Source organism: Mesitornis unicolor, unplaced genomic scaffold, assembly GCF_000695765.1.
Source record: "Mesitornis unicolor isolate BGI_N332 unplaced genomic scaffold, ASM69576v1 scaffold12078, whole genome shotgun sequence".
Taxonomy (NCBI): domain Eukaryota; kingdom Metazoa; phylum Chordata; class Aves; order Mesitornithiformes; family Mesitornithidae; genus Mesitornis; species Mesitornis unicolor.
In genome coordinates this window covers 37,379-54,398 of record NW_010201217.1, presented here as the reverse complement: position 1 = coordinate 54,398, position 17,020 = coordinate 37,379, and the positions used below count along the sequence as shown (strand labels likewise).

General features: G+C 41.3%; 1 protein-coding gene across 1 annotated transcript; it reads right to left on the bottom strand.

The window, feature by feature from the left end:
- Window positions 1-14,809: 14,809 nt before the first annotated feature.
- LOC104544986 (FERM, RhoGEF and pleckstrin domain-containing protein 1-like) lies at window positions 14,810-14,980 on the bottom strand (the record flags this gene model as incomplete). Its single annotated transcript, XM_010189995.1, has 1 exon — window positions 14,810-14,980. A coding segment is annotated over exon 1 (171 nt), but the record flags the coding sequence as incomplete, so codon positions are not given.
- Between the last annotated feature and the right edge of the window lie 2,040 nt (window positions 14,981-17,020).

The window sequence follows — 17,020 nt, the reverse complement described above, 5'->3', positions numbered from 1 at the left end:
CACCTAGTTAAAATACTGCGAAAGTCTGCACCTCCCCTCTTCCTTCCCCAGCAAGCTCAGCAGGCGCCCTGCCAACTCCTGCTTTTTGGTTGAGGGAGAGCAAGAACATCCTGCTGCAGCAGCCAGCTGGCTACCTTCTCCTGTCAAGGACTTAATATACTTCCACAATGTCTTCAGCTGTTGCTGGATGAGAGACAGAGCACTCTTGTAGTGCCTTCTTCACACAGTTCTCCTCCTCGACTAGCACAGGCTGAAAGGATGAAAGAACCATATGCAAAGGAATAGGCATGAGGGTATGAACACAGCCTTCATTCTTTGGGTAATCAAAAGTCACCTCATTCATCTCAACCTTCAAGCTAAACATTTGCTCTCCAGGACAAAGGCTCACTGGACAAAAGTTCATGCAAACATGAAAAACTTTCAAGCTACTTACAAGTTTTATTGACTGCTCATCATACTTAGCTCAATAAAAGCTTTCTTGCACCAAGGATGAAAACATTTCCACTTTTGAATGCAAGAATGGAAGAAAACCAAACATTTGCAATTGTGTTTTAAACATCAACATTCTCTTCCAATGCCTCTACCTCAAACGCTGCATCATTGAGGAAATGAAAATGAAACCGCAGAAGAATAAGCAGCACTAGCCTTGCCAATTCTTACCTTATCTTTTCCATGAATCACAAATTCAGTCAGGGATGGACCTTCTGTTGCCATGGCAGCAGGAAACCTACCTTTCCAGCAATTTGGAATTACCCTCATGGTAATTTCAGCCAGATGCTGGGAAATTTGCTCCAGCTGCTCTTGCCTCACTCCCCCGCCCTTCTGGAGAAGGCAGCCTATCCTGTAAGAGCCAGACTGCACTGTCCTCCATCTCCTCCCCAAGGATCAGCAGTACTCAGCATCCTATGGCAGCTCTTCCCTGGACAGCTGGGAACAGGCTGAAATAGGAACAGGAGCCCAAGAAACCAGATGCTAAGCTCTGGAAGGGATAAAAGGGGACAGGAGTGCCAAAGGGCTCCAGCTCCAACGTGATGATGGGGGCAGCAGAGAGAGGCAATGAGCAAATGATGAACTCCCTCAAACAGTTATGGGGGGGATCCAATTCCCCCAGTCTTTCTACATTCTGAGAACTCAAAACATTGAACTGCCTTTCAGACAAAGAGGTTCAAAAGTCAAAATAAACCCAAATCATAGTTCTTCTGTCTGACACTTGTGTTTTCAGAAGCCTGGCTTTCTTCAGTGTCAGTGTGGGTTACCAGTTTCTTGCCGCAGCTTGCAACTTTTAAAACTATGGAGCTGGCATAAGCTAATTTGTACCACTTTGTTGTTAAGTTTACCACTAGGTTTCGTTTTGAAAGTCAAGTGCCCATTGATTTGGGATATCTGTAATAGCCTATACTGATTTGATTATTTTATGTACTTTTATTGAAGGTATTTTATTTTAGAGCACTGTAATGTATGTATATTAGTTAATACGTTGTACATTAGTTAAAAGAGCATTCTCCCATCACCAATATTGATACTGCCAAAAAATAAAACTAACAGCTCAGTCTCCTTCTGCCATGATGGAACATGGAGAGAAAGGAACAGGCAGTTAAGCTATGACTGCACATACAACTTCACAGCTCTGTAATATACAACTGTGCTTTACCAGTATCTTAGCTACAGCTTTTAGTTCAAATTAATCATATTAATGAAATAGACTTGCAATTTGCAGTAGTTTTTAACATCATTAACTCTCTGCTATGTGTAAGCATCTGATAGGAGGCAATTAAACAGGGGAGAGTGAGGGACCCTGCCTCCAGTTCTGACACTGACTGCACTGGGCAGTCATGGCCACTTTTAGTGACCCTGCTATGCTGTGATGTTTAAGCCGCAAATGCATCAGACCAACAGCATTGCAAGTACAGCCAAAAAAATTTAATTCAGGGAAGTTACAGGTTTATACATGTCCAGAACGCTTCTCTTAAAGTGCTTTCCTATACATCTGCATCTTCAGATGTCTCTTTTTCCCCACCTATCCTACCCTTCTTACATCAATCTCATGCCTGCATTTGATCTGTCATCAAAGTAGATTTGCCCTCCCCTAAACAGACCAAATCTTCACCTACCACTCTGCTACCCAGCCAATGACCATAAAGATGAGTTTTCACAAAAACAGTAATCCCCAATAATAATTGGCCCACTTTTGTGATGTGGTTTAAGCAGAATAGCTCAAACCTTACAAAGAGCAGAAATTAGGGGAACAGTTGATGATACTAATACATCAGTTTAGAGGAGCTAAAAGAAGGAGCTTCTTTACATAAACAGCAGCAAACTGCTAGAACTTTCTGCCACAGAAGACTGGGGAGGTAGGAGACACCAGCAGGTTCAAAAGGGACTTCGGATGCTGGGGAATAATGAAAGAAAGGCAGAGGGGTCAGCTCACGTGCCAGGGTGGGAGACAAAATGTTAAGCCAGGACCACCAGCCGTACTCAGTAGGGCATTTATGTCTCCACAAAATTATTTTATCAGAGAGGGCCAGGGTACACAGAAACAACAGAAGAATAAAACGAAGCCAACAAGCATACTATCTGGCATGCTGAAAGAGCTGCCATGTCCTCAGCTGTACCCCAGGGCTATCCTTATAGTTGTAAATAAAAGAGGATGAGGGATTAACTCCAGTCCCAAAGACTGGAAATGCATCTACTGACTTGCAGGTCTGGATGAGTCCTTTCTCAAAGCTAGACTTATCTCAGAGAGATCTCCTTGGAACAGCCCAAAACACAGCCAGAAACCCAGCTGACAACTAAGGAGTGTGGAAAAATCACAGGCCTAGTGCTCCAGCTCACTCTCTGGTCCTCTTAGCTACCAGCACAGGAATGCAAAAGAAACCCATTCCTAGATTGAAGCCTGAAAGCAAAGGCAAAGGCATTCCCTCTACAGAGGAGACTCCACTTGCTGCTGCAATGCTTTTCAAGGCCAGAATTCTGTGCACAATTAAGAAGGAGTAAAAAACAGTTTATATGCTGAGGTAACATGGCTTTACACATACTCAAGCAGGTCCTAGTGCAGTGGGTTTCAGACTACGGCAACAAGTGCCCAGGAATCCATGGACCACTTCTTGTAAAAGTTCATTGATACAGCATAACCTTCCACATGCACAACCCTTTCAAAGGAATCTGTTACACCAGTACGCAGCCTTTTGGGGCCTTCAAATGCCCCCAGATGAAAGCAACAATAATTCATACCATGCTTCACCTTGGATATATCAATGTGAAGATCTGATGGCTAAGAAGGACAAATTAATTACCTGTGAATGGTGCTAAGATGCTCGTGGGAGAGGAGGTCAAGTTATTTATCTTTAAGAATAATCATCATTCACAGGCAAGTTAGCTAGGCATCTCCTGTTAAATGAGCATCTCCTGTTAAAACACCTAGCTAATTTGAAGCAGAAAATATAAGTGTTAACACCTAAGCTATCAACAGATTCAAAAGTTTTAGTTTGTGTTGATTATTTCAGTTATTTAATCCTTTTGTGCTACTTTACTGTCAGGTGAACAAGTTTCATTTTGTGAAAGATTTTAATTTTCAAGTAATTATTTAACAGGCAGTGGCTAGTGAATCAATTCTAAGAGTGCTGAAGGAGTTAACATTCAGTGTAACTCTCAGTAAAATATTACCACAGAAGCTGAAGACTTGAGTTCTGGTTTTTTTCTTCCCCCACAGCATCCTAAATAGAAGAAGCTCAAAAGGGGAAAAAAACCCCACCAAATCCAAGACCCATGCAACCATTTACTTCCCAGCTGTACCTATACAGGATGTGGGTCATTTCAGCACAACTAGCACCAGCAGTGTTAACTGACTCCTCAAAGACTTGTTCCCTCAGCCCAGGGAAATGCTGAACTGTTTCCTCAGTAACCTCCTGTTGCTTCTCCTAGCTAAGCTGTGCGTATGCCAGCTTCCCTGTAGTGAAACTTAAGCAGTGCAGATCTGAAACACTGCAGAGAAGTGACCTTTCCACCGGAAGGCAGATACCTGTTCAAAGTTATTTGTTTCATGGAGCAGATACAAAAAGAAATGGCAATGACCAGACTCACTTATGTTAGTGAAACAAAAAGACTACCTGCTCCTACTTCTATTTCTCTAACAAGAGCAATCTAGTTTGACTGGATAGGAAAAGTCTGAAAACCTGGCTCTTCCACAGCTGGTGTGAACCCAGAACATTTTCAGGAGGGGGCTGTTGGTATTTTTTCAGCAGCGGCAGCTATGAAAGTCTCCCCTGTTCACAAACCCTGCTCTCCTGCAGCTTGGTATTTCTACCTCTTCCCAGGATTGCCAAAATCACAGAGCTGAACATGTTGTGACACAATCAGCCATCTGAAGCATCTGCTTTCCACTTAAATTTTATTTTTAGAATCTTCCAGAGTCTTTCAAAGCACACATAGCCAAAGTAATCCTTCGACATGAAGCAAAAAACTAAGAAGTCTGATGAACTGTAGACCATAAGCAAGCTTACGACACACGTCTCATGTATAACGTGACTACTGCCTCGATTCTTTCATATGCACATGGATATGGCTGCAAGTGCCCATTTGCCACACAGAAACCTGATGTTTTCTACCTCAGAGTTGCCAGTTGCAGGCTTAAAAGTGACAGATCTTCAACTGGTAAACAAGAACTTCAAAAAATCCTAAACCACAGTAGTCCTGAATCCTCACAGTTGGTGTTTCCTAGAGACTTCGGGCAATCCACTCACAACTGGCTCTGTCTTGAGTGAAGAGCTGGACCACGCTACCTCCAGAGGTCCCTTCCAATCTGTCACACTAGGAGTGAGCATTCACGTGCTTTCATGACAAGCGTTTTCTTCTGCCAGCCACCAGTGTTTGTCTCTGGGTGCAGAGGTGTTTCCAAGTTACTCTGGAAGATCTAAGTGCATAAAACACCAGGCTGCATTTATTTCTGGTTGCAGAATCCGTGTGAATCCAATGCTAGAAATTACTTGATGAGGTCCTTTCACAATTCCTGTAAGCTATCTTTTTATATAAGGTTTGGCAAAGCATCCTCTTTCACCTCAATTTACATGTATTAACTTAAATCTGCCAAATCCCTTTTATTTCAATTCTGTTGAACTGAATGAATGAAAATTGTGGTATTTGAGACTAATTCCAATAAGCAGCACTCCCAGAGGAGACCTCCTGGACCTTATAATCTCATAATGTAACCCAGCTTATTCCAGTAACCCCAGTCAACCTAAGACGACGTACACTGGCTGAGGACCTGTCAGAAAGGGAAGGTGTCCCCCTAACCTAGACACTCCAGATCCAGGATGGGCTGTTCTGCTCAAATGTGCTCCTTATAAGAGATCAAAGAGGTCTGCAACAAAGTACTATGAGGAGCTATACAACTTGTCCATACAGAGAATACAAAATGGATGTTTTCCAAGAAAAGACGAAACTGAGAAGTTAGATAAGGGTAAGATGACAGAAGGGAATAAAATTGAGCATCTGCACCAGATAATGAAGCAATGAAATGCAGAAGATGCCCCCCTGTATGCAGGAAGAACTAGCCCCTGAATACTAAGCAACATCTACACACAAATACAGTCTACTATCTATTAAATGGAGATTATTACAAATAAATTCAACAAGAACCATATGAAGATGATATGGCACAAGAACAGGACCAGATTTCTAAAAGCAAGGGAAATCAAAGGGGGGAAAAAACCCAAAGACAGACTTCAGGAACAATCAGAAAACCAGGTGAGAAGGTAACAGTGAAAGAAATAAGGACAGAAACTGCCTGCCGCTGTGCACTGCGTGAATATTTGCATCTGCCAACAGGCCATCAAAAAGCAAATTGGCAGCAAGTTGTAACTCACCATTTGCCATTTATGTTCTGTCAGCATTGTTTGTGCACTTTCTATCAGTCAAAGCCTCCTTTTTGGGGATGGGGATAAGAAAAGGAGATATTGTAATCTACTGCTGTTGCTGTTTGCATTCACCGAGTTATCTGGTGCTTACTGAGTGCCTCATGCATCACCTTTTATTCAAAAATTGACATATTTATCCAAGAATTAACACACTAGCCTTATTCAGATACATACAAAGGCTTTGGGAGACATTTCCAGCTATGCATTTTATGTGATTTTTGCACTGATGTGTAAAAAGCAACATCTAAATGTGCTCACATACTGTAATCACAGTCTTGCCAAGGTACCTCATTGGAGCAGTGGAGATAACTTTCCAGGTAAGCAGCCTCTTACTAAGTCTTTCTGAAGGCTTTTAAACCTGGGAACTGGTGGAGCCTCCTTCGATTGTACCAAGACCAGACAAAGATGCACTGCTTTTATCACTTCATCCTACTTTAAATTTAGTTTATTTTAAACTGGTCAAATTTCACTTTAAAACCACTGATTATGTTGGGTAAATTCAGATAGATCATCCCACGTGCAGAGTTTGAGTATGAATGAGAATCTGACTATGCCATTGCAGAAAGCATCCCTAGCTCTGCAGTGCAGATACAGCCTTTAAATGTAATGTTCACTTGCTCCCCTATACAGCCCAACATGAGACTTGTAATGCAACAACCTGACGGAAGGAGATCATCACCAGAATGAAGCAGGGTGAAGACCTAGGAGATAAACCCAGGACTCCCACATCTCCTGTTCATTTGGAGAGTATCAATAGCAAGGAACTGAACCAGCAGATGCAGAGGAGCTGTGGAGAGGCAGAGAGGACAAGGAGGATAAGCAACACAAGGTGGCACACTCTAGTGCCAAGCAAGGAAGGAACAAGAGAAACCAATGGGAAAACCAAGGAAGTGCTAAAATATGAACTGATATAAAAAGTCATATACTTCAGCATTTTAAGGGTTGGAGGAGTTTCTAACATTTATTCTCTCTCCCACCTCTGCAGCTGTGTACTTCCACAGCAGCTTCATCCAGGTCTGAACCACTGCTAACATGATTCTGTCCCTTCCCTCTGTGGAATGCGCATCCAGTTTTGTGGCAAGCTCATGTTTTCAACTAAACACGTGAAAACCAAAGCTTTTTAATGCAGGGTTGCCCCCTTACCACAGAGTCAGACAAGCAGCCTTGCCAGTGCCACAGAGCAGGTGGGAACACCACCTCCAGCAGCTGCTACAGCTGTGGGGCTCTGAGGGGCTCCACCATCTAAGGAACCCTCACATCTTGCAGAAGCAGGGAGGAAGAGAGGGCTTGGGGCAGCCTTAAGGTCTGAGGAAAGAAAAAGGCCCTCTGACAAACACACGGAGAAGAATCCCAGGGCAAAAAGAGAAAAAATAACATTTCAAGCTAAAAAGCAAAGCAAGGAACCCATAGTAGGCAAACAAACCTGGAGAGAGGCATTTCAACAGGCTGCGTTATCACCTGGCAAAAATTGTTAATTTGAAATGCCTGAAGTCTAATACAAGATGTGCTCTTAGCAAAACACTGTGCTCATGCTGCGTTTTTTTATCTACAGACAACACACGGTTATTTAATTCAGGAGGAAGAGGAGGAAGGCAGCTCTTTTCTCCCAGAAGCTTACCCTACCCATTTATTCTGCCCAGAAAAAGAGAAGCAGAGACAACTGTTTTTCATACAGAGCTTAAGGAAAGGAACTTAAGCTTGACCACCTTGTGCTGACAAAGAATGGGCTTAAGTAAATCACGGCATGAACGTGCACCACTGCAGCACGACACCAACGTGCTGTTCCTCCAGTGTGCTTTATTCTGCAACTTCTCTGTCACAATTTAGGGCAGAGAAAAGCAGCACTAGGGCAGGTATAACTCACCTACCCCAGCACATCAGAGTTAGGCAGCACTGCTGGCCAGCACCATCACTTTGGCATGGTTGGGAACTAAGAGGAAGCAAAGGAATTTCTGTGGAACAAATTAGGCGCCTAGATGACGAATGAAGTCTAAGCTATCGCCCTATGCTCCCCTTACAGGGATATACACCCACCTCCAGAGAGCAATTAATCCTATCCTAAAATACATGCTCGAGACAAACATGATGAACAGCCTGTTGAGGGTACCATGTTTTCACCCTAACTATGAAGAAAAGAGTGATTAGCTGAGGCTTTGACATTCAGTTTTAACTCTTTAAAGCTGGAAGAGATGAACCTCAGTCTTAGGGGGAAGGAAGGACGCATACAACAGGCAGCTCAGCTCCCCTCCTTCCTCTGCCCAGAGGCAGAGCATCCCTCCTATTGTTCCTGAAACAGGAAAACGTAGTCCTAGTGGAATCAGCCTCCACTTCTGCTATGAGATACCCACTCACCCAGCCATGTCCACTTTGGAGAGGAGAGATGGCAAACACCAACCCCTCTTCCCTAGATATCTGCCACCTCCAAACAGGGTGGCCAAGGGGAACACTCCATAGCTGGGGAGAAAGCCCATGCTCCCCTCTCCCCAGAGCACCAATCCATCCTTACCACCACTGTGCAAACCAATTTACAGGCACAGCCATGGCTACCACAATTAACAGCGTGGTTTCAATGACCAGCAGCGCTCAGAAACGCTCAGGCACTGCCTCTTCATCCCTGTGCCGGCTCTGTGCCCGCTTTGCACCAGCTCACGCGTTGGTGCATGACTTGGTGAGTCAGCCAAACCGAGAGAGGGGAAAAGGCATTATTTGAGAAGCCTTCCCTAATTACAAGTTAGGCTAATTCATCCAAGAAAATTACACTCATTTCCCAGTTATCTTCGAATACATCAATCCAGTCTGAAAATGGACTGGATCTGCTGGCACTTGAAATTCTATTTCCACTTTTTCTGTTCATTCTACAGACTATGGCAACAAAGAAATCAGCAGTTCAAACACTCTGCTGCCTCAGGTTGCAGAAGTTTGCTTGTGGATTACTCTCTCTTCCGTTTTGAGAAGCTCATAAATTATTAACAGGCCATAAAAACTCCCCGTCTTTCGACAAGGACATTCTAATCATCTGTCAACAAAAATCACAGCTTACTGGGTATCTACTAATAATCTTCTGCTGAGAAAAATAGAACTGATGTGTTTCAGAATTACAGGAAAAAAAGTGCTTTTCTTCTTGTAATTTCAGAGCATCCAGCAGGGTTGGTGTGACAATTAGCGAATATTTAAATGCTTGATATTCACTGGAAATAGTCTGACAGCGATAGCCAAATAATTTCAGTCATGAGAAGAAAAGAAAGTCTCAGACTGATGAATAACTGACATTTGACCTGCTGTTCACTTCCTAAGCTGGAAAAAAACGCAATTCATATTGAAGTTGACGCTGGCTAAGAAAGCATAAAACACTGTTTCATGTTTCTGCATTGCCTAACTGTCTAACCCTCTTTTTACAAAATTGTTGTATTCACTGGTTGCAATATGCATATTGAGGATAGGGGTAAATACCTAGGACAAACCAATTTCCGTAACCCATAAGTGTTACAGAAAATAAACATTTCTAAAACCATGGCTGAAATCTCTTAATTTAAAAGTAACACAATGCCTGTACAAATTTATAACAAAGCACACGCTGTCTTTGTTGTTAAGTATCGAGACTTTCTAATACTAAGCTTTTTCTGTCATGCTTACACTGGCCTGAAGTTGGTGGGGAGTGCACTTAATAGAAGGCATTTTCTCCACAAAGGGAATGTGAACCACCATGATACGGCTGCACCAACAAACAAAAAACCCCCAGTTAGAACATTAGCCTTAAGACACAGAGCCCCAGCAGGATTACGAAAATTTGGGACTTTAGGCACAGAAATTCCCTGCTAAGGCACTGCAGCCAAATTCCAGTGGAAGACAAATTAATTGTAGACCAAGACCACTTGGTCTTTATTTTCTTTATTGACAGATAACCTAAAGACAAGGAAGCCTTTCACTTCTGAGAGAAAAGCAAATTGAAATTAAATGTTTACAACCGATGTTTACTAAGGATTATACCCTCACCCTGCTTTCTATTAAGAGACTCCTGTTGCTTAAGAAACCAGGTGTTAATCCCTTAAAGCGGATGACATTTTCCAACCCTGCATACTTCACAAAGCTTGAACACATTCAGAGGGAAAGAAAGGTTACATAAGACAAGAAACAGATGTTTAATAAACTTGAGTAAGCTGACAGGCAAGTATGGTTTGGTCTCTCCAAAAGACAGCCACAAAGACGCAGCAACTATTTTCTTCCAGACACAACAAAGAGGACTTTGGTTTGGTTTTAATTAGAGACCGGATCCTAACCAAAAGGAGAATTCTTACCTCCTGGGATATACTTTGATTTCACCTTTGATGCTGATGGGAAAAAAAACCAACCCTGACTTTCTATTAAGCATCAGTAGCATCATTCCAGCCACATCAGCGTCACCCACCCAGAGGGCAGGATATGACCAGTGACAGGCATCGCAGCAGCGAAACCATCCCAGCAGCTGACGTGAGAGTCAGCCATGGCTTCAGCATCACTTAGGAAGGAACAGCACTGACTCTTGCTGCTCAGGAGCAGTTTCAGAGGAGACTGCTTCTGGCACTGAAACAACTATAAAAGTAGATATAATATAAAATAGTATATATAGCATAAATAGTAAACATTAAAGAGTTTTCTTCCCCAGAAGAAGTAGATGCAACCATCAGTTAATTTTACTGTTCCTTTAAATAAATAAATAAATACATAAATCTTTTTTACATGAACTTATTGAATCTACAGGAGAGACCATATTAAAACAAACATAAGAAAATCTGTATGTTTCACTATGGTTTTATGGAATCAATACCACTCTTCCAACTAAATTAGAAATAAAACCAGAGCAAAACCAAGCAGAACCATGCACCTCTACCCTCTCTTGTATAATACACAACTTCTATTTGGCAGTGTTGGGGTTTCCAAGTCTTACAGGAGAAATGTCAACCTTCCAAAATGCCCAATATTTATCTGTATATTATCATCATTATGTGGACAAAGGTGAAAAAAATGTTCTTCATCCTTCACATTTGTCATTTTAGCTAAAGCTGTTGTCCTCTTACCTAGCAGAAAGGGACCATGTTAGCTCATTCTACCATGTAGTCATAACTCAGCCAGACACCAACTGAAACAGACCGCTGTATTTTGGATCTCTGTGGTCTTCACTTACCATGTCAACCTTATTTTTCAGTAAATGCAGCCAAACTGGAATTTTGGAAACAAAAAGCAAGAGACAAAAAAAAAATCTACTCCACACCTGCATGCAAGCCCTCCATAAAGCCAACACCACGGCCAACAGCTCCAAGTGCTGCATGATCATTAACTTTCCGCTCATGGCCTGATTTTCAGGCGTTCATCATCTGCAACTGCAGCTGAAGTCAGCTCCTGTCTGAGAGTTCACAACAGACTCAAACTAAAGGTACAGAAATCCAGTCACAAAAAGCTGAATAACTGAACAGGAGGAAGGATGTTCTACATCATTTATCTTCTCCTAGCAGAATAGACAAAAATGTGCTCAAAAAGATAACTGAGAAATTTTATCTTTTCCTTTTATGTTAAAATCTGGGTTGGTTTTTTTTTTTGTGAAAGGAGCAGTGCCTACCTGTCCCCTGCTTCCCCCAGGCATCTGCACTGGCTTGAAAAGAGCCATGCAACCAGCTAACTGGACGCAAAAGATCCAGGATTATCTATTCAAGCTTTCGCTGGCTTTTTGGAATATTGGGATGTTTGGAAATTCTGCAATGAAATATTGTTCAAAATATTGTTTTATAATCTCTTATATGCCAGCGGCATATAAGATTTTTCTCATGTACCCTTCCTTTTGCAATATCACATTTGCAAAAACTGATTAAAAGGCCTTTGTTGTGGCTTCTGTTTTTCAAGTCTCCCATACAAACTCTTTCCATACACTTTATGGGCAAAAACCCAAACATTTACAGGTCCAGATGAAGCCATATAGCACCAAAACACTAACACCAGAAGGATCAACTTTCCTTTAGGGAAATGACACCAGAGTTACCTCATTTTTGAATAGCCCAAAGAGCAGCAGCACTGTTGGGGGGGAGGGGAGGGCATGGAAGTAGGTCATGTTTTCCTCCTGTTTTATTATATACAGTACAGACATAGAAATCTGAAGGATTTTGCTCTAATAACACAAGTCATTTGCGTACAATGGGACAATGGGGATTGTCTATGTGCAAAGGTACTGAATCCTGCCTCCTGGAATTTAAAAAAACACCCAACCAAAACCAAATAAAATAAAAACCCACCAAAAAAAAAAACCCAAACACACCACACCACCAAAACAAACCAGAAACAATCCCAAGAAAAACACCACATGGATAAGATCTTTTTCTAGTTTTAACAAATAGAGGAGGGTGGTGAATCTATAACAAAAGAAACTGTAGGTGTAGTAAGGAAGGAGGAGCAGCCAGGTGGATAATCCCAAGTACTTCCCCCAGATTCAGGATGAAGTGGCACCACTATCTGTTTTTATGTTTACACAGACTTCACAAGCAAATAATAATCTGGCATGAGTTAAACTTCCTACCATCCAACGAGACACATTACACTAGCAGCAATAAAATTTGGCCCATTTGCTAATAGAGAAAAGATGATCCAGCAAAATTCCTGAAACTGTCAGAATCACAAAACCTTCTCGGTTTCTACTGTATCATATTTGGAAGGTTTTCATAACCATGATAGCTCAAGTTTTGGAAAGAGTAGTTCAGACCTTCAATCATGCAAAAAGCCTTGAATTCTCCAGTGAAAAGCAAGCCCACAGATGTGCTTAGATGCTGAACATCCTCTGCCCACAGCCAACTCTTGCTGCTCCTAAAATATTTTGTTGAAATTGTGTCTTTTTTTCTGTGTACACTGCACCAATCTGGCTAAAAACCAGCAAGCTTGTGAACTGCAACACTGATTTTCCAACATGAATGAACACCTTAATTTAGCTGTATTAAAAGTTTTCCAGTTTTGTGAGATGGGACTAAAAATGTAATGCCTTTTAGAGCGGACTGAAAACGATGTGTACTGCTCCATTTGACTATGCACACCTTAGAGACAAAAAGCTTTAGGAATCTGCTTTAAGTGACTTTGCAATCTAAGCATCCTGCCGATCTCACCACAAGACTTGACTTTAAAACCAAGGGGGCTCTCCTTGAATAGATGTAGTTACGAAATAAAAACCTCAGAAAATAATCATTGAAGTGATCTGAACAGAGAGTTGTTTAAACACCCAGGTCTTCCAGGTGTTGCTGAGGTTTAGAAGCAAAAAGCAATGACGATGACTTCTAATACTGAAGATGTAAAAAAATACTCTTTTCTCAAATCCCCAGATGCAAAGCTAGAGTCATGCGGATACGCTGCATCCACACATTACTTATGTTTGCCTCTAAACAAGTTAATGAAAAGGACCTGATCTCAAAGTGGGTTTTTAAACAGAATTATTAACTCTCTTAAATTGCCCCTCATTTCCAAGATATGGTGAAGTAGCAGCTATGGAGGAGAAGAAAAAAAAGCTTCTTTCCAGCATAATAGGGATATTTGTACCACATGAGAGCAGCACAACTTTCAATAGCATTTGATAATTCAAACTAGAACTATGCTTTTGAGTAGCTATGATTCCCTAAAGACTGCTAATTTTAGCATGTTTGCTGTGGATATTTGATAGGTGCTCTGAAGGGCACAATAGCATAACAAGTTGCTATATACATGAGCATTTCACCTGATGACCAGTTCACACGAATCTGCCTATCCAGAAAAGTGACTTTCTACTACGGCAAAATCTGAGACAAAACACACACAGATGTCAGGTCACAAACAGCAGCAGAGAGCAGGCCAAAAAAGCATGTGCGTGTACACACAAAAAACAGACAAACAAAACCTTATAAACAGGTAAAAAATATTTTTTATAATTAGTATTTTCCTAATCAGAATTCCTTCATCTTTAATATAGGGTTAACATTTTTTCAGTGACCATAAGTGCTTTCACAGAGTACTCTACGTGTAACATCTATGTATCTCACTAGTAATCCACCATTTCACAAAGGGGAAAAACTGAGCCGATGAAGGCATGGAAGCTACCACAGCTACATAAAATGTCAGTAAAAAAGGATGAAATTTGAACTCAGGTTTCCAGTTTCCTGTTCACTGAACCCTAAGGACTCTGAAAAATATACGTTCCAGTACACTTTCATAACAGCAACAGCATTTAACAACCTTACATGTTAATTACCTAAGCACGGCATGTTAAAATCATTAGCAGTTACTAACAGCTAGATAGCAGAGAACAGAATCATCCTGTGTAACAAAACTAACTCAAACTAATTCTTCTGATAACACACACACACAAAAGCAGTAGTGGCTCTGTTTACTTGGCAAGTACAAACCTAGATTAATCTCAACAGGGTATAGAGAGCCTTTAGATGAGATTGCTTTGATTCTTTCCTTGCCCTCAATGTGCGTGTGAGCACTTGGTGCCTGTAAGAGTGATGCATATTAGTGAAAACCTTGATGATATCAAGTTACTATCCTAAGAACTTGCCACAGAAAAAGAAAAAAACACCCCAAGATCTATATGGATCTATGGTTTACTGGATCAAGAGCAAAACAGCACCAAGGAAACATATCAAGTGTTCAGGAAGCCGAGGAAACCAAAAAACACCTCTTCTGAAGCTGTTCAAATAAACACAGAATGATAACTGTAATTTACAGTTCACTTCACTGTTTAATGTTATTTTATTGCACCATCACCTATTTAATGCTGATATAACAGCCATTTTCTCCACGGCATGAATTCATTAGCCAAAAAAATGACAGTTGAAATAAAGAGTTGGTTTGAATACATGCGTTTTTAGAAATGCCTGAATAATCTTTAGCCACCCCAACCTCCACATCCTTACCGGAACGTCGAAGGTTTCCTGCGTGTCATCCAGCATCTGAATTTTGATGGAGACGAGTTTTCCTGGAGATGTCATCGGTGGTTTCTGTCCATGCTCCAAGGTACTGATCCCAGCATTTTCCTGAGCTCCTAACCGGGATCCTGCTGTTGGTCTCTGCTCTGTTTCACCCATGTTGAGAGAAACACGTTTCTTATATCTGATAAAAGAATAAGGGCAAAAAAGACCATATGACTTATCAGTAACAGCTGCTGCACGTAAGCATTACGGTATATATAATTACAGCTAATAAACTACATGACCATTAACACAAAATAATAACCATTATGATTTTTGTAAATGTCTCATGAAGACAAGAAAACCAGGCAAACTTTATACTTTCCAAAATACAGAGTGATCACCCTCTGGGTGTAAGACTGGCTAGAGTACTGCACAGCGTGAAAATATTCCTCTTCTGCTGGAAAAGACCACATTGGAAACAGAGCATGACAGAACTCAGATTTCAAGGAATTATGCTCATTTTTATGTACTGATGAATCAAGCTGTTAGCAGCTACAGCCAGAGATCCAGAAGAAGGAAGATGGTGAGGAGAGATGGGACAACTCATTACTTGCTGACCATCATCCTCTCCTGGCCATTATCAGTGCATCCACACTTGGTCCTTCCAGCCTCCTCTGGCCCTTTTGCAGCCGCCACCTTGCTTAAGGGTATAAGAAGCAGAAAAGCCAAAGGGGTACAAGGTGACCTCAATTACATGGCCTAAATATTTCCATTCCTTTGGGAACCAGAGCTCCTCTGGATCCTGGGGCCCAGCCTGATCCCACTGATGAGCCAAGGACTATGAGGACATGGCTACTGGGAAGTCCAGAAGAAGTCAGAGCAAAAACATTGGTAGGAAAAGGAAGGAAAATTGTATTTCTCACAGAGCAGGAGGGGAACACCAAGGCACAGCCTTCTGTGCTGTCCCAGGGAAAGACTGTACTTGCACTCCTGTGCTTTGTATCCATGGGAAGTAACTCTGGCTTGCTAATTTTGTTTCCATGGAACTTTCGCGCTACGTTACACAGCACACCTCTGCTCAATAACTATTCCATCCTAAAACGGGAGCAGAGCTACAACTGCGATTCAGTGTGATTTTTCATTAACTGGCACAACTTAAAACCTTTTTTTTTTTTTTTTAAATTCAAGAACCATTAGTTTTACTTGTCAAATGTTACAAGTCATGCTAGATTTTTGTCTCGCTTTTTCCCCCCGCTGCCTTTTGACACTTTAGCAGGGATTCTGATGAAACCTGCTGCTACCGTCTATTTATCTTTCTTGGTAATTGCATTTCCATTCTGCTTGACTTTTATGCACTGATCAACGACCATTAAAAAAAGCGTGTAGCACACAGAAAGAATGGAAATGTAACTTTCCAGCCGAACAGAGGCACAAGAACAATACTGCCAATCATTGCCTGGCTTTTACTCTGAGGTTACAAATAGCGAGAAGCCTATGGGAAAACCAGGAAGCACAAGATAGTCTATGTATTAGTGAATGCATCCCTTGTTCTACACTATACCATAAAAAACAGTGCCATGTCATAAGTCACAAATTCCCTCTATAAACATGGAATAAAAACAGTCCCATCTTCAGCGGGATATACTATTTACTACTCATCATTCTTCCATGTCCTGATTTGTTCCCACACATCTTTTACACAACAAGTGGCTTGGAGTAAAACAATTTTAAAAGGCATTTTGATTAAAAGGAAAATAATTTAAAAATAATAATTAAAAAAAGAAGTGTTAGCTGAGATGGAAGGGAATGAAAAATTAGGGATCACGCACTTCTGCATATCCACTCCACAGGCACAAACGAAGGAGAACAAAAAACCACAGGCAAACTTTTGCAGTGAACCAGCACTGTCCTACCCAACAGGGTTGGAGATACCAGCGAAACCTACCCAGGCGCGTGCCAAATATGGCTGAGAGGCAAATTTTTCCTCAATTAGCACTGTAATCTGAAATGTAAAATGAATAATTCAAAATCATAAAATCGATTTAATTGAATTAAATTGAAGCCTTTTTATGAGACAAGTAGTACCAACAAGAAAGCTGCAGTTAGAGGCAGGAATTCCAGACGAAAACACACCAAGCTCTGTATAGCAAGACTCCAGGCCTACTTACAAATAAATCTGATTTTCCTGTATGTGAAGTACATGGAAACATTTAA